General features: G+C 40.9%; 2 protein-coding genes across 10 annotated transcripts in view; one reads left to right on the top strand and one right to left on the bottom strand.

The window, feature by feature from the left end:
* The window catches only part of dync1i2b (dynein, cytoplasmic 1, intermediate chain 2b), a 9,531-nt gene extending 8,301 nt beyond the window's left edge, over positions 1–1,230 (top strand). For all 8 annotated transcript variants that reach the window (XM_027143358.2, XM_047814327.1, XM_047814326.1 and 5 more), the window contains 4 exons: positions 1–76; positions 167–307; positions 550–675; positions 874–1,230. The exon at positions 1–76 is cut by the window's left edge and continues 69 nt beyond it. In XM_027143358.2, the coding sequence (XP_026999159.2) occupies positions 1–76; positions 167–307; positions 550–675; positions 874–987 (457 nt within the window). In that variant the 3' untranslated portion in view covers positions 988–1,230. The remainder of the gene's footprint in view (positions 77–166; positions 308–549; positions 676–873) is intronic.
* A 4,237-nt stretch (positions 1,231–5,467) lies between these two features.
* On the bottom strand, positions 5,468–24,409 carry slc25a12 (solute carrier family 25 member 12). 2 transcript variants are annotated; one of them, XM_027143477.2, is made up of 18 exons: positions 24,334–24,409; positions 23,533–23,586; positions 19,568–19,713; positions 18,216–18,331; positions 14,927–15,066; positions 14,391–14,537; positions 13,489–13,627; positions 13,258–13,351; positions 13,063–13,147; positions 12,645–12,726; positions 12,233–12,391; positions 12,065–12,117; positions 9,993–10,073; positions 8,412–8,552; positions 8,112–8,250; positions 7,205–7,363; positions 6,725–6,815; positions 5,468–5,802 (listed from the first exon to the last, which is right to left on the bottom strand). In XM_027143477.2, the coding sequence occupies exons 1-18, from the start codon at positions 24,343–24,345 to the stop codon at positions 5,607–5,609; spliced, it is 2,034 nt and encodes a 677-aa protein (XP_026999278.1). In that variant the 5' UTR covers positions 24,346–24,409; the 3' UTR covers positions 5,468–5,606. The 2 variants fall into 2 exon arrangements, with proteins under 2 accessions (XP_026999278.1, XP_047669747.1); XM_047813791.1 differs by lacking the exon at positions 24,334–24,409 and adding an exon at positions 24,096–24,266.
* Positions 24,410–24,816: the final 407 nt, after the last annotated feature.

Consider the following 24,816-nt stretch of genomic DNA (forward strand, 5'->3'; position numbering starts at 1 on the left):
CACCGGACCTGTTGATTTCTCTCACCTGTTTGTGACTTCTTCTTTCGACTGGACCGTCAAGCTGTGGAGCACCAGGGTAACTAACACACACACACACACACACACACACAGAATAGATAGGCTATTTCACTGTGTATTAAGAGGATGTCTGTGTCTCTCTCTATAGAACACTAAGCCTCTGTACTCATTCGAGGATAACTCTGACTACGTGTATGACGTCATGTGGTCTCCTGCTCACCCTGCACTGTTTGCCTGCGTCGACGGAGTCGGACACCTTGACTTGTGGAACCTCAACAACGAGACCGAGGTTTACACACACACACATCTGCCTATACATATTAGAACCTTCCACACCTACCCTTAAGAAAACCTTTTGGCAGTTTCAATTGTTTTATAGACATAAAAATGTATTTTGTCTAAAGTCAAGGCCAAATGTCCCCACAAGGTCCAGTTATGTGGGGACAAGAGGTAGTAAATACACCATCAAGATACAAAACACCTGCATGTAGTTCTTAAGTATCTGCTTTTGGATCGTGTGTGTTTTGTTAGGTTCCCTCAGCTTCAGTGACAGTAGAGGGGAACCCTGCCCTAAACCGCGTACGCTGGGCCAATTCTGGCAGAGAGGTTGCCGTCGGTGATTCTGAGGGTCGTGTACACATCTACGACGTAGGAGAGGTAAGAGACACACAATAAAAATAATTATAAATAATAAGAAAATAATATTTAAAGCTTCGGTTGTCATGTGATTTAAAACGCATGTACACTATATGTTGCAAAAAGGTTTGAGGTTACTTAAACCCTCGCTGTTTGTTGTGCCGATGTCCCAGAGTTTATAGTCCATTTATTAACGATTGTATTTTATTCCCCCTGCAGCAGATCGCCGTGCCGCGGCAGGACGAATGGACCAGCTTCCTTAAAACACTCAGCGAACTCGGAGAGAACCAGGAGGAGGAAGAGGATCTGGCAAACCAGCGCCTTGCTGCCTGATTTGGGTCCCAGGCAGCTGACTATGATGTTTACACTCACAGTCAGGTTTTATATTTCTGTAGAACGAGTCTAAAGCTTCCTGAGTGACAATCTCGAGCTTCCCTTCACTGCGCTAATCTCTTCCACTTTAATCTGTCCGGGTGACAGGATGGAAAAAGCCGGACTAGTGTGACAAGCACAATAAAAGAAGTTAAGGGATGTGTTTAAAATAGGGAAGATAAAGAGAGCTAATGCTAGCACTAATCAACTAGAAACCATTATATTAATCGGTGCACTGATGAACTTCTCTATTTTCTGGGCTATAAGACATCTTTTTTCCTCTAGCAGGACGGAGATATTGTAATTTCTATTTGTGTTTTATTGTGATTTGCTTTAGCGTTTTAAAAACTAAATTAAATTAACACTACAGTTGATTTGACACCGATTTAAAACCCTGTAAATTTACATTTTATACATGCATTAGCATCACTGTAGCCACAAACAGAGCTAACAGAAGTTTGAAACAAGGATGTTGCAGGGTTAAACATATCTAGCTAATGTTAACAATGTTCACTAAAGAGTTTCTGAGGTAAAATTTCATAGGGAAAACATTTTTAAATAATTATGTTTCAAATAACAGAGGGGGTTTTTACACCTGGTCACTTCATGCGTTTTCTGTGATCAGATGGCTATCCGATGGTAAAAAGACCAGGTCTAAATGCCCTCCGAAACGATTTTTATAAATCCGATCGCTCAAACCCCTTCAGGAGGTGGTCTGGGACGCGTTTCAGATGAAACTGGACAGGTGTAAATGCATGTGGTTGTTCAAGCCACTTACGTCAGCGCTATACTCCTCCCAAATGGAAGTACGTCACTCGCAGGTGACTCGCGAATCGTGCATCGCACCAGAAACAAATATGTTTTCCTACCAGCGCTGGCTCCGATCTTTCACCCAGGTGTCTCGTTGGGTCTTAAAACGCACTGCTGCAGCCAGCAAACAGTAATTGCTGTTTTTTGTAGCAACCGCATTCACCAAAGCGTGTTCCATTTCAATTACCCCGGAAATGAGGTAAAATATATTAGCATTTTGGGCGGGATTAAAAAGATCAGCTCGATATCCGATCTGCCGAGACGCATTTATGTGGCCTAATGTAAATGGAACAGTTTTAACAAATCAGATAGCTATCGGATCAGAGAAAACATGTGAAGTGACCAGGTGTAAAAAGGCCCAGAGATTTAACTTAAAATGTGTCTTTCGGTGTGAGTTCGCTAATCAACGGTAGTTTATGATTTACGCAACAAAATTACATGTGTATATATATATATTTATTTTAGGGTTTGATTTATAATCCGGAAGATATGTTGTTTAAATTAAATAAAACAAAAACTTCTTAGACTGTTTGAATCCCATTATTATAAAACCCCCATCTTATGATTTGTGGATTATTGTATTGATGAACTAGCCTAGCATAACACTGGAATGCTAATGTTTGTTAAGTGAACCGAAGTGAAATGAAGTTATGTTCTGTGTAAGTTTTTCAAAATAGCCGACACATTACCTGAGCGTGAGGTAAACGGTTTCCGGTGGCCATTTTGTAAATGAAAATAGTTCCTTATAGATCCTGTGGAAACTCAACTCTTCTCTTCTCACTTTAGTAACACAATGATCTGTTCTTTCTGCTAAACACTAACATTTAAAACGGTATGATTGATTGATTATTACTCCTTTTGATAAGAATAGCATTGAAGATTTTCATCTGAAAAATTTCTACTTTGGTGTAAATGTGTTCAGTGACGGCTTTTAACCACTGATATTTATATCTTTTTATACTTCTTCTTCATTAATAAAATAAAAAGGCTGATGAGTGACCTGTAGCACGTTCACTTAACGTCAGAATTACGCTAATGACCGAAAAATACGATTTAACAATGCTAGTTAAACCAGAATTAGCTACACAGCTAAATCACAGAACACAACAGCGACTGAAAGCGAGTGTTAACATTTGTTTTCTCACTAAACTGCGACTTCTGTCGTTCCTGTAATTCTGACATCATGTGAACATGCTAATATTTACATCCTGCATCGTTTACAGGCTGGGGTTTCACATACTGTATACTACATTAAAATAACTGTTTACTCCACTTGGGAATGTAAAGCGTGTCTCTTTCTCTCTGTAACTTGTCTTGAATCTAAATACAATTTCACAAAGAATTTCTTTTCTCTAACAGCAGCTCTGGCAGTAGTGGAGCTCCAAGAAACGTTTCTATTGATACAAATAACCGTCTCTATAGAAATGCTGTTTAAATCTATCTTACTATAAGATATCTTGAATAATAAGGTTTAATATTTAAAGGACAAGTTATATAATATTCGTCATTAAGAGACAAGTTTGGAGATTAGCAAATAAATTCAACACACTGTTTAACTTATGACCTAATATTCATTCATTCATTCATTTTCTACCGCTTATCCGAACTTCTCGGGTCATGGGGAGCCTGTGCCTATTTCAGGCGTCATCGGGCATCAAGGCAGGATACACCCTGGACGGAGTGCCAACCCATCACAGGGCACACACACACTCTCATTCACTCACACACTCACACACACACACACACACACACACACACACACACACACACACACACACACACACACTATGGACAATTATCCAGAGATGCCAATCAAATTACCATGCATGTCTTTGGACCGGGGGAGGAAACCGGAGTACCCGGAGGAAACCCCCGAGGCACGGGGAGAACATGCAAACTCCACACATACAAGGCGGAGGTGGGAATCGAACCCCCAACCCTGGAGGAGTGAGGCGAACGTGCTAATCACTAAACCACCATGCCCCCATGACCTAAAATGAATCTCTCTAAACCAGAATAAAAGATAAAATGAAGGAATGATATATTATTTATATATTATTAATGAATTACTAATGTTAAGATGGATTGAAATAAAGCTCAGTCTGGGTTTAAAATTTTTAACTGTTCATGATTTATTTCCATAAAATACAATACAAGAATGAAATGCATTTAAATTATCTCCTAAACATTCTCATCGGGTCGATTATTATTTCCGTATTATACTTGATGTGATTTTGATCAGTGAGCAGAACTTTGGGAACCTCTGTACACGCGTCAGTGAGAGGCCGAGATGAAGACGACTGCACCGCGCTCCTCTGTGCAAAAGAGATGTACAACTATGTACAGGACATGTGCAAGCTACGCAAAGCATTATGGGGAGGCGGGGAAGGAAGAGGAGGGGCTCTACAGAGAGCATGCTTCAATAACGCAAGAGGAGGAGGAGGAGGAAAAGAAAGAGGAGGAACTCCCTAAACACCAGCAAAATAATAACAACAATAATGAGGAGTGAGAGGATTAGATGGAGCGCATACACACAAACATGAGCACAGGAAACTCAGGTCACGTGGGACAGGAGGATTCAATCTAAAAGCTCATCAGAGCGAGCGTGTGCACGATAGCTGCCTGTCAACGTGAAATTTAGGAATTCAAACAGGAATATAAATAAAATGTAACATACACAAAGTTCCACTTCCAGGCATAGTGGTGGGCATGTGGATGATGCATCATCTAACACACACACACGCGCTAAACAAGTCCTGGCTGAAGGGTCATTTGGATTAAGTTGAACATTACAGCCAAACTCCTGGGTTTTACTTACATGCAGATGTGTTCTAGCCATCCACATGAATTATTAGACTGAAATGGGCAGATTTGCAGATCTGATTCACTTCTGTGTTTCATTCATGCCCTAAAACACAAAAAAGTGATGGAGTCATTTTTTTTTTCCTTGTATGAAGTCACATCACTCAGTGAGAACATCAGTTGCATCTTAAGCTCTCAGTATTAGCTGGAAAAACAAAAAAGTGATATCGTTTTTGACTTTTGTGCTTCTAAATGTTTCCACTCAGTAACAGCGGACTCGGCGTTCGACTGGTCTCGTCGTTAGTAAGAGGTGGTATATTTATTGTAGCAGGTATGGAATGTAACAATGTGAAAAGGCTGGCAGAAAAAAAAAACACTAAATATCTGAAGAAAAAAAAAAATCCTGTAAATTCAGTCAAATGAACTACACTGCTGACTGATCAGAGAACATGAGAATTATGATCACTATGTTTACTTTTCATACCTAATGTTTCAAATAAGTTTGATCAACAACGTCAGATTGTACTGACTTTATCAGACTCGATGGTGTAAAGCTGCCAAATCCCTCATCATCGTCATCATCCTGAAGCAATCAGTAACTAATGTATAAGTATATACACACATGCGTGCAATGGTCATTGGATGAATCGAAGAGGATTTGGCAACCACAGCTGTCCCACATCACCTGAGTTCGCTTTGAAGTTGCAGGGGGAAAACTTATTGGTTTTATCAGTCATTTTTAAAAAAAAAAAAGGCTAACCGCATTATTATAATACATGAACTGAAACATTCAGTTGTAACAGAGGAGGCACTGATGAACTCCTATCAGTAAATAAAACCCATCTTCTCCCCCACCACACAATGACGACAACAACAGACTGAAACTAAAAACAGGAGCAAAGCAGACTGGATGACGGACACGCGTACACAGCCGCTGGAGGACAGGACCCCGGGTGGGCGGGGCCTGTTTAAGAAGCCGCCTCTTTAGAGGGCTGGATGCTGACCACGCCGGATGATTTGAATTTGGGAAGGTGGAGTCCGAATTTGCTCTCGACGCCAGCGAACGTAGCGGCGGCCAACCGGTAACCTCCGACGTGCTCTGCGTTCACCGGGGGGAGCTCAGAGATACGAGACTTCGGCGTCGGCTCGGAACCTGATGGACGACTGTAGAGACAGAAGAAAGGTCAGAGGTCAGGTTTTGCATCGCTTCGCTATAAACGCTGTTCGGTTATGTTTCACAAAAGCAGGGATACATACAATTATCCGTATACAAAACTAACATGACCGAAGGGAGACGATTCGATCATTCAGGCTTTAGCATCAGCTTATGGTTAGCAATAAGACTGACATTGTGTTACATAGTGGCAGCTAATAGCTCATTCACAAATGCATTTGCTGCAGCAACAAAGAATTTGGTACAGAAAGATATTAAGTCAGTTGTTTTGTGTTAATACATCAATCTACTTTGAATTTCTTTCAAGCAATCAGTCTGCACCGACATCCTTTGCTAGTCGGTCTTAAGTGACGTGACGTGACATACGGCTAATTACGGTGACCCATACTCAGAATTTGTTCTCTGCATTTAACCCATCCAAAGTGCACACACACAGCAGTGAACACACACACACACACACACAGTGAACACACACACACAGTGAACACACACACACAGTGAACACACAGTGAACACACACCCACACACACAGTGAACACACACCCGGAGCAGTGGGCAGCCATTTATGCTGCGGCGCCCGGGGAGCAGTTGGGGGGTTTGGTGCCTTGCTCAAGGGCACCTCAGTCGTGGCCGGGCCTAGACTCGAACCCACAACCTCGGTTACGAATCAGACTCTTTAACCATTAACGTTAACGGATTAAACTGTACGTCTCTATTCGTCCACCGTGTCTGATGGTAAGCCCTTACAGTGCATCTACATCCCTCTCCATATGTCTCAGGATGCTCGTGTCGCTTCCTTTATAACAGCGAGATGTTGTGATAACGAGAAACCCAAATAACAAGTGATTTGATCATTTAACGCGTGTAGTGATGCAAGACTTCGATGGCAAGTGAGGATTCACCAGTACTTACTGTCCACCGAAGTCCACATAGAACCATCGCTGCAGGAGTTCGTAGGTCACCAGGGTCACAGCGAACTGAGGTGATGAGCGGAAAACACGAGCTAGCGGAGAGAGAGAAAACAGAGGAAACTTTGATTATTCACTCTTACTGTCTGTGCTCATCAAATGTATATCAACATCTAAAAATGTATATAAAGCTGCTGTCACATTGTTTGATTTGCCTAAATATGATAACATTAGATTTGTACAGCACTTAACAATCAAGCACATAAAATCTATTTTATTTTCAGCGGGATGAAAAAAGGACGTCACTGCTGCACAGCAGTAGTTCAGTCGCTGTGTGAACTCCAGCTCTCGTTGATTAAAATGGAACTGCATCCGGTTTTGTTAAAGTGAGGTGCTTATGAGGATTAATTTTAAAATTAATTCTGTTTTAGTTTTTCTATGTGCTAAATACAATTGCATGGTTTTATGCAAGTGTGTGTTTTACCTCCAGCTCCTTTCCATAACGCCCTGAAGCCCTCCTCTCTCATGATCTTACGGAAACAATCGATTACCCCGTTGTAGGTGGTCTGTCCTGCACGAGCCGCGACCTGCAGTCGCGTTTTGATGACATCAGCAGGGGTGACCAGTGAGGCAGCTGGGACTCCTGTTCAATGGAAGAGTCAAAAATGTTCAGGAATCAATGTTAGAGGTCATATGCTCATTTTGTCTGGCCAATTAGCTTTGAGAATTAAATACCCCTTTTCTACCAAAAAGAACCAGGTGCTGGTTGAGAGCTAGCGCTGGTGCTGGCTCAGAGAGAGCATCACAGATCCGAGTCTGATGTCACTGTACACAGCAACGTTAGTGCAGCAGCGGCAAACTCGTTGCTTTGTGAACCTACATTGGCATCCAAACGCAGCGAATCCAACGTGTACGTGCAGCTCCATGTAATTTGTATAAACAGAGGATGTAATCGAGAAAGTACATAACATTATTTTATCGTTAACACAGAAAAAATTTAGCCTTAGCATGTAGCTACCAACTATCATGTGTGCTGATAACTGGTCATATTGTGGTAAAGTAAAAGTGTATTAAACATTAGTATACTTAAGGTTCACTATCTATCAGTAGCTCCACCCACAGCTCCTGACGCAAGCTGTTCTTAAGTCTAGACCAGCAAAGTTTTGGTGCTACTTAAGAACCACTTTTCCTGGTTCAGAGTCGGTGCTTTGGCGGTCGAAACAGAAAGAACTGGTTCTAAATTAGGCTCTGAACCAGCACTCAAACTGCCTCGGTGGAAAAGGGGCACAAGAGTGCTGTAGTAGAACATGAGCTTAAGACTTCACACTTGAACACACTTTTCTTTGATGTTAATAATATGATGTCAAACAGTGAATGAGTGACACGTTTACCTGCGATGGCTCCGGCAGTGAGCAGCTGCAGCGGCCCGAGTCTCCCTTCCTCATCAGCGAGCATTGTTTTAGTGTGAGCGTACACGGGGAAGTAAATTGCAGAAAAGGGAATATCACGCAGGAAACAAGCCTTTGCACCCTATACGACAACGATTAAATCAGTAGTCAGACGTGTAAATCACAGTGGATGTATCAAGAGTTAGCAAAAAAAAAATAACAATAAGTATATACACTGAAACGTGGCCTTGTGCTCTTGACCTTTGGAAGCCATCATGCTGAGATTTGCAGGGTGTATGTTACCTTATAGAGGCCGAAGAAACCCAGGTCTCGGATCACACTGAGCGCGCTCACTCTGGGGCCTGTGGTGATCTCACCAGCAACCTGGAGACGAATCTTTACAATCTCAAGGGGATTGGTGAAAATCACCTGAGAGGCGCCGGCCTATTGAAGAGAGAAATTACACAATTAATTATAAATTAACTTATTTTGTACTTAATTACTTGCTATAAAAACAGTGTGTTGCTTGATGCATGTCATTTATAGACAATTTTTAAACACCTTTCATTTTTAAGTAAATGAGTTTATATGGCTGAAGGGATATTTTTACCGCCTTCGTTGTCTTTTAGTCTGAAAAGTGGAGCTTGCATGATATTTTTCCTTTTTAAAAAAAAAAAAAAAAAAATCCAAAAATTTTTCTGTAATATTTTTTCTTATAAATTTGAGTTGAAAGTTTTTTTTTTACTGACTAAAGAGAGGAAAACTGACTCAATAATGCAGAAATCACAAAATAATCAACTATAACAAAACAGATAAATAACCTGCCTTTTGCACAGTACTATACATTAATCATGAAATTAGACTGAAAATATAGAAATAGTTCACGCTCACATTTTAAACCATTAAAAAGTATTATGCATTCATTTAAAAGGGCCATGGAGTAAAAGTGTGCTGATGTTAAATCATCTGCCTTCCATGGTGTGATGCCAGATGCAAGTGTACCAGTAGACCTGAGAGCTGTTCTTTCAGCACCATGGACAGCTCTCAACACTGCATGAGCAACATTTTGTAGACTATCCAGAGGGAGCTGGTTCTCAGGTTGTTCAAGGCCAAATCATAAGCTATATTCAAAATGATTTTAGTCATTCACCTCAACGATATCGATCATTATTGATCAACAGACATCCTCCAGCAATATTATGCATCATTTTCTAAAAAGCTGTAAAGAAAATATTGACTATGGCCCTTCACGGAGAAGCTGAGTAATTAATTAATTATTACTATCGTGTGTCTGCTATTTTAGCTACCAGCCAAATCTACTTAGTTTGTCAGTCTCCAAGTCTTGAAGGCTTTTATCATCTCCATATAGTGTCTCATACCGGTTACATTTTAATATGCAAAAAACATACACCTTTAAAAAACCTGTTATGGTCATAAGACCTACTAAATGATCTAGAACAGAGTCTACAAAAAAGGACATTCGTTCTTTAAGACACGTCACCGCTAAGTGAGTGGATAATAATTAGATTGTACGCTAGCAACATTACTGAGATTTTTCTGTAGCTCTCGTCAATTCTCTAGACAGACTTTTGTCTGCTTTGCCTTTAAAATCAAAATTCTATCTGGGATTCAAATCTTTAGAAAACAGTCATCACGATGAATCTGAGGAGCCCAAACACACACAAACTCCTTGGTGCAGAAATCCATGGCGTATGATAAAACCTGTCTGCTCATGTGGAGTCAAGCCAAATGTCCAGGGAATGGAGACAACTCAGCAGCTGAAAATGCCTACTACTAAACTATACAATAGACAAGAAGGAGCACAACAAAAAAAAGCATGTTTGGCATATATACATCTGCACACCCTCACATCCTGGTACTCACACATCCACCAGCCAGAATCTCAGCAGGGAGAGGGATCAAACCGTCCTTTTCAGTGAATTTATCTCTCACAAAGTCGTTCACCTGTAAGATTACAAAACAGTCAATGTTAAACTTGTGTAGTCTATTTTATAAGTGCAAACAACAACAACAACAACAACAACAAAACAAAACACAAAGGCTAATAAAACTGTACTTCTCCTCGTCACTGAGGCAGTACCATTACCTTATACCAGTAAATCTGAATAGGATCAACTATATAATTTAACTGTATATACCTTAATAGTATAAAGCTATACTACATACCCCTTTTTAGGTACAAACATACTAAAAATAAAAAATGCTGTATGTTTGAGGGTGCCACATTGATGGTAAATAATTTAATTAAAAAATAAATAAATAAAAAAAATAACCCCCAGTGAAGTCGTTATGCACGGCAATAAAGCAAAAAATTAAATAATTAACTAATACCTTTACAAATACACTGATTGCTGTATTTTCCCAACTGCTTTGTTAGGGGTTTCAGGGGCAGTGGTGGCTCTGGGCTGTTGATCAGAGGGTTGGCGTTCAAACCCCAGTACCGCCAAGCTGCAACTGTTGGGCAGTTCAGCAAGTCCCTTAAACCTTCCTGCTCAGAGGTACTATCATAACTGCCCCTTCACTCTGACCCCAACTCTCTCAGTTGGGATATATGTAGAATTCCACTGTTCTGTAATGTATATGTGGCGATTATAAAGGCATCTGTGCCCCAATTTCACACTGCAATGTGTGTAGTCTCTCTTTTGTGAGTGGTGCTTCAGTGCCCCCTACTGGAACATTTTAGTTACAGGCTTATGCTGCAATCTGTTGTATGGTAAAACTCAGAAAACTGCTGTCTCTGAATTAGAAAAGTGCAAGGAAAATTATTCCATTCAGAATTCCTTTCTTTTTTTTTTGCATTATTTGTTAACAGGCTACTTTACCTGTGTTTTATGTAGCTTTCCTTTGTGAAATGGTGCTTTGTAAGTTTAGATTTGTGACATAAGTCTGTTGATTTCAGCCCAGATTTGAACAATTTTAACATGTTTACCAACAAAAACAAACAAGACATTTGACTAAATATTTGTTCGTTCAAAGTAAAAAAAAAATCAATGTAGATCTTAACGTGTTTATCTCGATACTTTTCTAAACGGAAGGATTATACAGCATCAGGTTAAAGGTGGGGTCTCCGATGTTTGAGAAATGCTTCAGAAAACTGAGTCGGAACGACAAACTAAACAAAAATCAAAACAAACGTGTAGCCAATGAGCAGAAAGGGGCGTGTCTTGTCAATATAGGCTGAGGTTGTGTTCAGTGCGCATGCGTGATATTAGCAGAAAGTGGTTTTAGAAACATTGTTACTACACAAATGACACCCCTTTTCTATCGTAGTAATGTAGAGACGCAGCTACAACCGCGTTTTGCTAGTAACAGCGTTTAGCTCAGGAGTTATTGACTCGGGAAACTCCAACCTGTGAATGTGTGGCCGACTTCCCGCTCCTTCAGTTCTCCCCAGTGCTGGAAAGTTGATCCTATATTAACACGTCCTACTTCTTGCCTTACCGTAAGCCTTTCTTCTCTTTCTTTCTTTGTTTTTATCCTCCATGTCAATGTTAAAACCGCTCAAATGTCACACATTTTCACTGGACACTCTCTCCGCCCATAATGACAAGACACGCCCCTTTCTGCTCATTGGCTACATGTTTGTTTTGATTTTTGTTTAGTTTGTCGTTCTGACTCAGTTTTCTGAAGCATTTCTCAAACAACGGAGACCCCACCTTTAATACAAAGCCACATAGAACACTGTATATCAAAGCACCTGCTAGAAGACAGAAAATGTGTTACAGGTCTAGAAGACAGAAAATGTGTTACAGGTCTAGAAGACAGAAAATGTGTTACAGGTCTAGAAGACAGAAAATGTGTTACAGGTCTAGAAGACAGAAAATGTGTTACAGGTCTAAAAAAATATATAGTAAACATATCCAGAGTATGGTAGTATGCAAACACAAAGAAACAGGAAAGTCTGAAGGTTCGATAGAAACAGGAAAATAACTTACAGTGAGCTTGATAGCTTTCTCTGGAGCCACACCGATGAGTTGGGGAACGAGACCTAAGCAGGATGGATACAGAATTTACCTTCATCACACACCACACCGACAGGGTAAACAGCGTATGTGCAGTGTGTACTGATCTTTTAAGGACCGGGCTTTTCCACTCTGTGTTACCTCTGTAGAAGCCGAAGAAGCCCTCGTAACGTAGGACTTTCTTGGCGCAGTCGAAGCTGTTCTTGTACATAAGCTCTCCTACAAAGGAGCCAGTGGAGCGCTGGTTCTGCATCCGCGTCTTCACCAGGTCTATAGGGTACACTGCTGTCGCTCCCGTTGCTACACACAGACAAACTCGTTATTTACAGTATACCTCAAGTCTAAGCTCAAGGGGTGGGGTGTGTATATATATAACTACAAACTCAAGATGAATCTGGACAGGTTTCATTGGCTAGATCTGTGCTTTCTTTTCAGAATTATGTGTAAAATTACATTACTAATTAATTTATATTGAAGTGCAAAGAAAGTGTTTTTTTTGTAATCCATTCAGACAGAAATGAGCTAAAACTTGTGTGTTTGTGCAATCTTTCACCTCCAGCAATAGAGCCTAGGGTGAAGCGATAAGCTGACTCAGCAGCTTGGAGCCACACAGGACGAGCCTGATCACCGTGGATCTGAGTAAGACAAATAGTTAGACACAAACATGTTTGTCCATATTCCTCAAGATAAAAAAACAACAAAACAAAAAAGTCTTAAGCAAAATGTAGCAGTAAACACGTTATTACACCCCCCCGCCCACCCACCCCCTTTCATACACACCCACGCACCCCCTCTCATCCACAACCACCCCCCCATACACCCCCACCCGCCTCTCATGCTCAACCACCCCCACCCCCCACTCATACACAATCACCCCCCCATAAACCCCCACCCACATCTACCCCCCTTACCCCCTGCCGCTCACACTCATACACAACCACCCACACCCACTCAAGCACCCACACTCTCACCTGTTTCTGCGCCTCTGCTAGGTGATAAGGCAACGCGCCCTCCTCCAGAGGAGATATCCGGTCAATATCAGCCAGGTTCAGACGCCTAGAGGGAGCAGAAGTGAAGCCAGAAATGAAGAAAGTATCCAGATCTGGTACAAATATACATGTAAATATATAATTTCTACATGTATGTATTCTAAACACATATGTTACCCAGTCTGGGAGTGGAGGCCAGAGAGCTGATACAGGATGTCGATCTCCATAGGAGTGATCTGACCAAACTTATTGGCAGCATGGACAAACTCCTCTAATGACCAAGAGAGAAACAGAATAATCCCAACATACACCTCAACACACAGTGATCATGAGCATCTCTAACACCTTTTCATACAGGAAAGCAATATTGCATCGATTAGACTTTACACAGTGAACACACTGCTGTACCTTTAGTGAGGAGTGTGTCTTTGCGGCTGCCGGCGAGCGTGCTGTAGATTTTTCGAATGAGTTCCATGTTGTTAAGGAGTGAGTTAAAGGCGTTGAAGTAGGAGAAGCTGACCATGTGAGAGGTCCCGCTTCCTGCTGCCTGGAGACGGCAAACAAGGTCGCAACGAAACCATTTAAAATACATAAGCCTGAACATCTACATTTATACATACAGGCACACAAACAATATCCATCCATCTTATTATGTAAAGAGTAATTACAGGTTCTAGGAACATAATTTAAAATACCTGTATTGTCAAATGCAGTTTAAGAATTACAAAATATATTGAGATTCGGTATTGGAGTCACAGAATATTTAAACTTTTATTGTATGGTGTTAAAAAACCAACTAATACTCTAACGCATTACCTTTTAAATAAATTAACTCGACGACGCATTGTAGGATTGGTGGATGCCGACCACTGTAAACACGAAGACGCGCACTGTGGGCGTGTTTCGGTTTATTCAGGTATGTGAGGCAGTAATGGCGAGTCGAGGCGAGAGCAAGACGAGTTTCTCTAAGTGGAAATATGCTCATTATTTCTCTAAGAAAGTAACTAAAAAGTTAGTTTTCACAGTAACCTGTTAGTTTTTAGTGTAAGTAATCAACAAAGTAATTGAGTTACTTTTTGAATGAAGTAACTAGTGACTGTAACTAGTTACTATTTCTTTTATTAATATAAGCACAAAATCTGTACAGGCAAAAAAAAAAAAAAAGTTTCCTGGGCAATGTCAAGGAATGCAGTTTTTTTTTTGGTTGGTTTTTTTTTGGTCGTGTTTGGTTCTTGTAACAATGGAAAGACCCAAATCAGAGGGTACAGCCCTACACACACACACACACACACACACACACACACACTCACAGAGACAAGATTTTCCTCAACAAAGGTGGTCAGCATGTGGTGTCTGATGGTGGACATGATGTCACTGAAGTCCAAGGCGGAGATCATCCCGGTTTTGGCTTTGTCCTTCTGTGCAAATGCCTGCCGGGCATGCTCCAACTGCAGCTCCTACAGCAACAATAAATGGACAAAAAAATAATAATAATAAATCAGAGTCAGACAAATCAAATGTGAGCGCTCAGTTAGCGCTCTGTTAGCTTTTAGCAGAAACAATGACCCGGAAAGGGGGGGTGGAAAACAGAACAATGAGGTGTGTGTGTTTTAATGAGTGTGTACTGCCAGTTCTTTTCTTCTGGGACATGGTGGTATAATTACACGGGCTTGTGGTTTTAACTGAGTGAAGTGATCTGATCAAACCACACAACAGCACCACATGAGAGAGAGAGATTATACAGAAATACGTAGCAAATGACCAGGAATTTCGCACTGAATAATAGGAGAGAGTAGATGAGGTGTGTGTGTGTGTGTGTATGTCTGTGTGTGTACTTGCATGCTACCTGTAGGAACTGGGTGAACTCCAGGTAGCTGAGGTGTTTGGTTCGGTCGTGGCCGAAGTGAAGGCGGATGAACTCACAGTCCCAGTTAAAGGGGATGTGGTGATGCACCGTTGTTTGGCTGAATATATCACGCACATTTTCTACAGACAGACAATCCGAGAGAGAGAGAGAGAGAATGGACAGAAAGATAGGGAGAAAGAGATTGAGTGACCAAGTGGAAGATGCGTTAATGTTTTACATTCAGAAATGAAAACATTATATACTAGCATGTGCTAATCTCACAATGAAAATCATTTACACAGCCCTAGAACACGGTGTTGCTGAGAAATCACGCTTTGTGTTCATGAATGTGAAATGTAACCCTTTCCCTCGTAAAGTTATGCTGGGGTGTCAGACAGAGATAAATACACTCTGTCAATTATAGTAAGGATTGTCAGTCCAGTCAGAAGGAAAGTGAACAAAGGACACCTGTATCTTAATACATGAACATCACATGTATCTCAAATCTTGGAAGAGTAAACCAAATAATTAAGAAACACAAACTTTTCACCATAATGCAAATTTTCAGTGTATTCAATAATAACAGTGCACCAGTTCCTTCACACCACATAACGCAATTCTTTAGCAATAAACACCAGCATAAACAACAACAACATCATCAACAGCAAAAATATTCATCCCACAACCCTTCAGCACAGTTCAAATAGTCTGGAGTTTGAAGGATTGTACATTTAGGAATAGGGGGAAGTCACAGTCACCAGTTCATCACTAATGTTACTCAATCCATTGCTTCCAGTGTTAAGCAAAGTCGAAGACGGTTTGTTAAAGATTACCCGTACTCACAACTATACCCGCTTTCAAGAATTAAAGAGCAGCTCCAAATCCTCCGTCCGTGTTAATCTTCATTAATTTAACTCCATTCACGATGCGAACACCCCGTTGTACACAGGAACACCGACATACTCCATACACCCAGGAATTCACAATTTTTTTGACACAAGTCTTTTGAGACCCCTGGAAACGTGACTATTAGGGATGCTCCGATCGATCGGCCGAAGATCGGTATCGGCCGATAATCACATTTTATGACTCGATCGGTATTCGTTAAACTTGGCCGATCTTAGGAACCGATCGCAATTGATAACGTGATGAGTGGGGACGTAAATGTTTTGGCGCCGCAGTCATGTCATCGCCGGTGTGGAATTACTATGACGTTTCGAGAAACGATTAAAAATTCGCTATTTGCCGTTTATGTTTCAAAGTAATCTCACGTGGAGGCGCATTGTCCAAAACATTTAATACAACAAACCTCATTCGGCACTTAGGAACGAGCCACCGCGAGTCGCATGGCGAATACGAAAAACTGGCAGATGCAAAAAAGGCAACGGTAACTAATAATGCGACCCTCACTCAGCCGTCCGTTACAGACATTCTAAGAAAACAACAAACTGTACACACCAGAGAGCAAGAAAGCTAAGGAAATAACTGCGAAGATAATGGAATTTATATGCATTGACCACCAGCCTCTGTCAGTCACAGAAGACATTGGATTTAAACACCTAATTGCACATCTTGAACCAGGATATAAACTGCCACGGAGCAAATATTTTACTGATGTTGCTCTCCCAGAGATATATCAAATCGTCTACAGCCATATAAACAGTCTACTTCACGAAAATGTGACCGTGGTGAGTTTAACTACTGACATTTGGAGCTCTAACGTATCCCCTATGTCCATGTTAAGTTTGACAGCGCAGTGGATTACCGAAGACTTTAAAAAGAGGCAGGTGATTCTCCACTCCCAGGAATTTCCTGGCTCACACACTGCTGGGGATTTAGTCGCTAAATACAAAAGACATGTTGCAGACTTGGAACATATGCAAAGAAAAAGTGTATGTCGTACTATGCGATACTGCGAAGAATATAGAAAAGGCCACGAGAGACTGCAATTTACGAAGCGTGCCGTGCAGGGCACATGCTCTCCATTTATTGTTTATAAATTTTTGTCTTATATTAAGTATCCTGATGTGCATAGTATTATGCATAAACCCCATCGTAAAGGTCTCTGTGGGACGAAGCCTTTGGACGTCCGTTGAGCCGAGGCCGACTCTAAGAATCCTGAGACATCTCCAGTTAGACTCTGTGATACTAAGTAGATCCGAAGTCCATGATCCTTACACCAATACAACATTTAACTGACTGTATATTACAATCACACCCCAGTGTCACCCATATGAGGATGGGTTCCCCCTTGAGTCCGGTTCCTCTCAAGGTTTCTTCCTTTACCAATTTAAGGGAGTTTTTCCTTGCCACTGCTGCCTGAGTCACCTCAGACTTGCTCATAGGGGAATAAATACATACACATTGTGAACTATTTATATCTAATAATAATCTTGAATTTTTATTCTGTTAATTCTTTCTTTTATTATTCCTTATTTATTTTATTATTCCTTAGGTTTACCTTCTGCTCTGTGTTTATGTTCTGTAAAGCTGCTTTGAGACAATGTCTATTGTAAAAAGCGCTATACAAATAAACTTGAATTGAATTGAATAAAGGCATATTAAAATGATCACTGTATAATAACTACTTTTTTGTGATTATTAGTACTCTGTTAAAACTATAGTTACATTAGATATATTACTTTACAAATATAACAAAAATATAACAAAAGGCAACATTTATAGTAATCAAGCTTGCAACATGTCTTTATCTGTAAAAAAGTTAAGGGTGATCAGAGAGTTTACATATCGGTAATAAACTTGAAGCATCAGAATCGGCATTGGTATCGGCCGATCACCATGACGAAAAATCGGTACTCGCCATCGGCGGCAAAAATCCTGATCGGAGCATCCCTAGTGACTACTAAACAACCCCCCCCAAAAAAAAAAACAAAAAAACAAAACAAAAAAAAAAAACACCTAAAATGAAAAAGTAAAAAAAAATGCCAGTCTGACAACCTGCTTCTATCTGCAGGACACGAACATCAGCTCTACAACCTGTCATCTATTCAGTGTGTACAAGAACAACACAAGCTACCCAAGTAAACGTGATACAGCAGAAGAACGTGATGCTGAAGACAGATGTTTCATGGCATTAAAACAAATAATGAAGTCTGTGATGGATACAAACCTAATCACCTTATAGATCATTCAGAAACAAGACTGAAACAACTACATCATTGTAAGGTTTACTGAACATTAAAGAAATCAAACCAGAGAGGGGACAGAGAAAATAAAATTGTAGTGGTGGCTCACGAGGACATCGGAGACGTAACATGAGCACGCTTACCGAAGGAGATGTCTCCGGTCCCGGTTTTATCGAACAGTTGGAAGGCCACGATGAAGAGGGCATCTGGCACACAGAGAATAGACTCAAAGGCCAAAAACTCCTGGAATGAAATCAGCCTTCATATTGAGAGAGAGAGAGAGAGAGAGAGAGAGAGAGAGAGAGAGAGAGAGAGAGAGAGAGAGAGAGAGAAGTTTAAGATAAAGGTAAAAGTGCGGAGCTTCCAGGATGTCTAATATAGGAGAGTTTAAATCCCTGACACACAGACAGACAGACAGAGAGACACACCCACACAAACAGAGAGACACACCCACACAGACAGAGAGACACACCCACACAAACAGAGAGACACACCCACACAGACAGAGAGACACACCCACACAGACAGAGAGACACACCCACACAGACAGAGAGACACACCCACACAGACAGAGAGACACACCCACACAGACAGAGAGACACACCCACACAGACAGAGAGACACACCCACACAGACAGAGAGACACACCCACACAGACAGAGAGACACACCCACACAGACAGAGAGACACACCCACACAGACAGAGAGACACACCCACATAGACAGAGAGACACACCCACACAGACAGAGAGACACACCCACACAGACAGGGAGACCAATGGCAAAGGTTTGATTTTGACATTAGTGGGGACATAAAGTAAAATATTTTCATCTTATTTAATGATTCCTGGATAAATGTTAAATGAAATAAGTAAAAAAGCACAAGACACAGACGGATAATCAGTGGTTATGTATAAATATATAATTAATTTCGAATTATTGCCAGGGACAATTGAGTGTTCCCTGGATATTGGTAGGGACATGTCCTTACCATCTCTACCCAAATCGACGCCCTTGAGAGAGACACACCCACACAAACAGACAGAGAGACACACCCACACAAACAGACAGAGAGACACACCCACACAAACAGACAGAGAGACACACCCACACAAACAGACAGAGAGACACACCCACACAGACAGACAGAGAGACACACCCACACAGACAGACAGAGAGACACACCCACACAGACAGACAGAGAGACACACCCACACAGACAGACAGAGACACACCCACACAGACAGACAGAGACACACCCACACAGACAGAGAGACACACCCACACAAACAGACAGAGAGACACACCCACACAAACAGACAGAGAGACACACCCACACAAACAGACAGAGACACACACCCACACAGACAGACAGAGAGACACACCCACACAGACAGACAGAGAGACACACCCACACAGACAGACAGAGAGACACACCCACACAGACAGACAGAGAGGCACACTCAGAGTGATAAGACAGATGTGTTGGTCTTACCCGTCCTTAGTGGTGTCTGCCACTCCAGCGAGCAGCTGCACAGTTTTGGGGTTGTGATGGATCTGTGTATGGAGGCCCAAATACTTCTGAACAAAGTCAGTGGGGGTCATAAAGCGCTCACCATCTTTGTCCACAACGCTGGCATACTGACACAAAAACACAAAATAAGATAAAATCACGCAACAGTACAAAAGGGGAAAATATAACATGCTTTTTTTCTTCTTAATGTACATTCACTTCATGAGGAATTGATTCAAGCCGCTGCCTTTGTCCAGCAATTAAAAACTGCTAAAACGTGGCTTCAACACCACACACTTTAGTCAAAATTAACACTAGTCCCAACACAACATTGCTGTCAGATTTACCAGCTCGAGCGCCGCCTGTTTCACCTGAGGCTGAGCCACACATTCAGAGTGTGAGAAAGATGGAGCCAACCAATCCCCCTCTCTCATGTCTCTGGGCGTGTTAAGTGAGAGAAAGGGCAAGACCTGAGGGCTTGTTTCTATAATGCTGCATGCAAATTACAGCTTTATCACACGCACACACACACGCACGCGCACACACACGCGCACACACACACACGCACGCACACGAATCTCCTTTATACACAACTTCACATATAATGCCACTAACACACACACGCACGCGCGCACACACACACGCGCACACGCACGCGCACACACGCACGCGCACACACACGCACACGCACACACACACGCACACACACACACACGCACACACGCGCGCACACGAATCTCCTTTACACACAACTTCACATATAATGCCACTAATACCCGAGTTTTAAAAAGTTAAACTTCACGTCATCACTAGAATAAATTTCTTGGTTGTGCAACTGCACTTTTTGTCCATTTAGTACACAATAATAGAAGGGAAATGATTTGTAATCACACACTATCCGGTGTCACACAGATAAAGCTGTAATTCCCATTCAAATCAGGTTCCTATCAAGGTTTCTCTTTAGATAATGTCTATCCTGAATTTCTGTATTTATGCAAAGCTACTTTGCACAATACAAACTAAACTGAACTGTACAAAGACAAGTTAGATTGCTTTTAGTGGTACATTAATGAGCAGCAAGTTAACTCAGGCATGTTCATGGCAGGGGGTACAAACTGTTGAATACAAGAAATTTCTAATTCTGTTCTGAAATTTATTGTCTAAAAGCACTACAGTACGAGTTCCTGATTTCTCATTAAGATGGTATAAAACACTTGCATAAAGCAACACCTCATTTTTGAAAATGTTTTAAACTGATCCACTGTTTCAAGCTATGAAACCTTACATTGAAACAATTATCTGTTTTGTCCCCATGTTTTCATCAGCTTCTTTTCAAAGCTGCCTTTGAACACACACGCACGCACACACACACACACGCACACACACACACAGACACACACACACACAGACACACACACACACACACAGACACACACACACACACAGACACACACACACACACACACACAGACACACACACACACACACACACACAATTTGCCTTGAACTCCTCCCTATACAGAGCACTTCCGGATTTAGGACTGCTGTGCTTCGATGTTCCTCCACAAGTACTTCTTTTTATTCTCAACATATCTGTCCATTTCAAGAGATTTTAAGACACAGAAGATTTAGTCGTAAAGAAGATATTCACTGCTATATATCAAATGCTATGAGCTGCGGTCCCATGACATGAGCCATCTGCGTTTCAATCAATATCATTTTCTACTTATGAGGTTACAATAAACTTAAGGATTATGAACCGTTTTAATTTAATGCTTTGCTATTATAAACCCCTGAGAATATAACAGCACAACATCGTAACAAGTGAAAACATTATCGCACATTTTCTCTACTCTCAGACTGAAGAAGCTGCTCGGTTGAGGAGTGAAATGTTTCAATCTAACAAGTAACTCCCAGATAACTGAACCTGAATGACCGAGAATCTTCACAGAAACTACAGCAGAAGCAAAATCAAGGAGGAGACGACAGAGAGACCGTCACTTAGAGACAGACAGAACATCACTCTCACTGTGAGCACTGTGAAATGGAGTGGTTGATCCTGTGGAGGTTCAGTGATCTGATGTCCTACATTGTTCACCTTCAACGTCCAAGTACAGACAAGGGTGTACTTCAAAGAACTAGTGCACAATTCAAGGAACTATTTTTTTTTCTCTAAAGAAAAGACTAAATTGTGTAAGTGAGAGTGCTCACTGTGATCCAGAAATTCCTGCTCAGTCACATTGTTCATACAGAGGACAAGGTTGGAGTTTTAACTCACTTTCAAAACAATGGTCAAATAGAGGGATAACAAGGAGCTACCTGGATTTTAACTGTACATAACCATATGTAACCACATAAACCCAATACACTCTGCATAATAATAATAATAATAATAATAATAATAATAATAATAATAATAATAAAAATTAAAAGTTATTCAAAATTCAGCTAAAAATCTAATCTAATGCAAAACAAAAAAATAGTAAATAAAGCAAATTAAAAATAAAGTACAAAAATACAATAAAATATATAGAAATATTAAAAAAATTATAAAAAGTGCATAAAACCTACATAAAAATCTCAAATTTAAAACAAAGAGACTAAAAAATTAAATCAATACAATAATAAATAGTTTAAAAGAAACTTTAAAATAAATGTTTTAGTAAAACTAAAGCAAAAATGTAAAAGCTCATTCACTGTTGTGGAAATATAACCACTCAATGTGCAAAGCATTATTTAAAACATCTCCTTTGCCCTACATAGGAATGCATGGCAGCCTCGGGCATTACAGTGCAGCGAGACATCTGGAATTTAGAGAGATCTGGAATTTATCTTTAAGGTCCATATACAATATAATGCATTTGTCTATAACTTAAAATGTACCCCATGTGTGATGTGGGATTCAGTTTCTTACACTAAAAAGCCTGCACAGGGAGTAAAATAATGGCTTCTATATTTTATATACAACACCACATACCTGATGCTATATTTAGGTGCACGTTTGTGCGTCTGAGAGCAAAAGATCAGGGGGGAGTATAATGCAAAAATAACAGCCAGTGTGAAGGTTCAGTGCTTGTTAGAAAAAAGGTCACAAGTTCAAAATGTAGCCTAGTCAAAGAGCAAGGCCCCTAAACCTCAAACAACACAGCTGCATGCTAGCATTGTTTTCTCTCTCACAATCCAGTTGAACTAAACTGCCTAGGAAATAAACACATGCAGATATATACAGCTAAAGTTGATCAAACTAATCGAGTCAACTAATACATTCGTTATTGACAATGTATCCGAATTAGTCCTAATACAATTTCAGTCAGTTAGATCAGAGGTGCATCCCGGCTCACAGAGGATGATCCCGACTTGGTTTGGGATTCCAGCAAAGTTTTAGCTGTATAGACGGAAAAACATCCTAGATTCTCCTGTCGCCCTAGCAACCGCCGTCCAGTTATCGATAACAATCAGAATCAGAATGCGCTTTATTGCCAGGCACGTTTTCACATGCGAGGAATTTGTTAGAGTGACAGAAGCTCCACAGCGTAACAGAATGACATATACGATGTAGACAAATTGTATGTACAAATGTGAAATGAGCAACTGAAATATACATAGTATGTATTTTAAGTAAATAATGTATAAGAATAGTCATTGATCTATAAGAAGCGCTCGGGCACGAGTTTCAGTGCTGCAAGCTCACAGTTTCAGAAAGAAGGATGTCAGCCGTTTCCTGTCATGCCTTCTAAGAATTTATAACACAGATTTATCATTTTGCACTTTTCACTGTTAAACATCTGGAAAGGTGACTTTTGCGTGGTTGCGAACGGTTTAGTTTGTCATTTCTGTAACGTTAAGAATTACAGTAAAGCTCTGAACCGGCGTTGTTTATTACACCGTATTACGTACATCATCGAACAGAAACCCAACCGACGTGGGGTCGAAATGTGGAGTCTTACCTTTTGGAAGATGCTCTTGAGCTCGATGGGGTCAGCCCTTTTGGTAGACTGCACCTGAAGAGAACAAAACACAAAGCTCTAAGTGAGGCTGCCGTAATGATCCAAACATCACAGAGGTATTTCAGATCTAAACCTATCTCTTTTACTTTCTGTTTATCCCTGGTGTAAAATATATAAACATTGAGTCACTAAGCAACTTAGTCCTTAGGCCTCATGCACTCAACCTTCAAGCCAGGAATCCTAAAATACACAAACACACACACCAAGGACATTTCACCTGAATGAGCATAAACCAAGCACCTTGACCTTTATGGTACAGATCTGTTTAGATGTGTCTGTGACTTTACATTAACATTAAAGCACGACTCTAAGGAAACTAACCAGACACTAGACATCATTTTACATCACTGTGGTTAAACAAATATTTATTTCCATTAAAGCTAATGGACCTGGAATCTTAATGAGGTTGCTGTAGCGTTTAGGAACGATTAGAGTCTATATTTATGCGAAAGTGACATAAAAACAAAATAAAAGTGAATGTTTTGAGTCTTCAGCACTTATACCGTTACATTGCTGTAAGTATTTCCCTGTTATCCTGCTAACGGCTAACGGAGTAGCAAAGAAAACATAAAGCATGCTAACTAGCTAGCCGAAGCTAAGCTAAACAACAGCACAGCAGCATTCACACTCTCAGTCTCTATCCAAACAGCTGCCGCTATCTAAACCTCTGAAAGAACTTGCAAAGCTGCACGAAAAGCGCGTTTTTTCCTCGATAAAGCGGGTGTGTAAAGCCGGAGTCACCTTGGCCGCCATACTGCTTCTGACGTCACTCGAGCGAAACTGGCAACTTGACGCATGCGCGGTGCTTTTCTGTCGCTTTTTTTTTTGCGACCTGGAGCCAATCAATCCACTGGATGCTCCCTACCTAGGTGCACTGCTCGGGGTATTGCCTTCTGACAGCTTGTACAAATGAGATGTGGTATCAAATATCCAGCTCCATGAAAGCTTCTACTTTATAGTGCTCTTCTGGAGAGGTGTTATGTGGTAGCCTAGTGGTTCCGGTGTTGGTTAACCAATCAGAAGCAAGGATCTCAAGTTTTGATGACAGGCGAGAGTGACATCTCCAACCCCCCACCCAAACACAACAATGGGCCTACACTTTTCGCCACCTTCGCTGGGCCAGCATCCTGCAACCTGGCCTTTTTAGTCGGCTTTACTTTCATGGCGAATGAGAGAATGCTTAGTTGCCTTTTAGTTGACATCTTTGAAAGACAGATGCAATGA

The sequence above is a fragment of the Tachysurus fulvidraco genome, chromosome 5 (genome assembly GCF_022655615.1).
Source record: "Tachysurus fulvidraco isolate hzauxx_2018 chromosome 5, HZAU_PFXX_2.0, whole genome shotgun sequence".
NCBI classification, from domain to species: Eukaryota; Metazoa; Chordata; class Actinopteri; order Siluriformes; family Bagridae; genus Tachysurus; species Tachysurus fulvidraco.

Bases quoted from the DNA above. Each gene is read 5' to 3' on its own strand.
- slc25a12 (XM_027143477.2), bottom strand. The intron at 19,714-23,532 runs GTAAGACTCCAC...TTTTTGTGTCAG, and splicing joins TCAAGAGCATCTTCCAAAAG to TATGCCAGCGTTGTGGACAA. The intron at 18,332-19,567 runs GTAAGACCAACA...CTCAATATGAAG, and splicing joins GCAGACACCACTAAGGACGG to GCTGATTTCATTCCAGGAGT.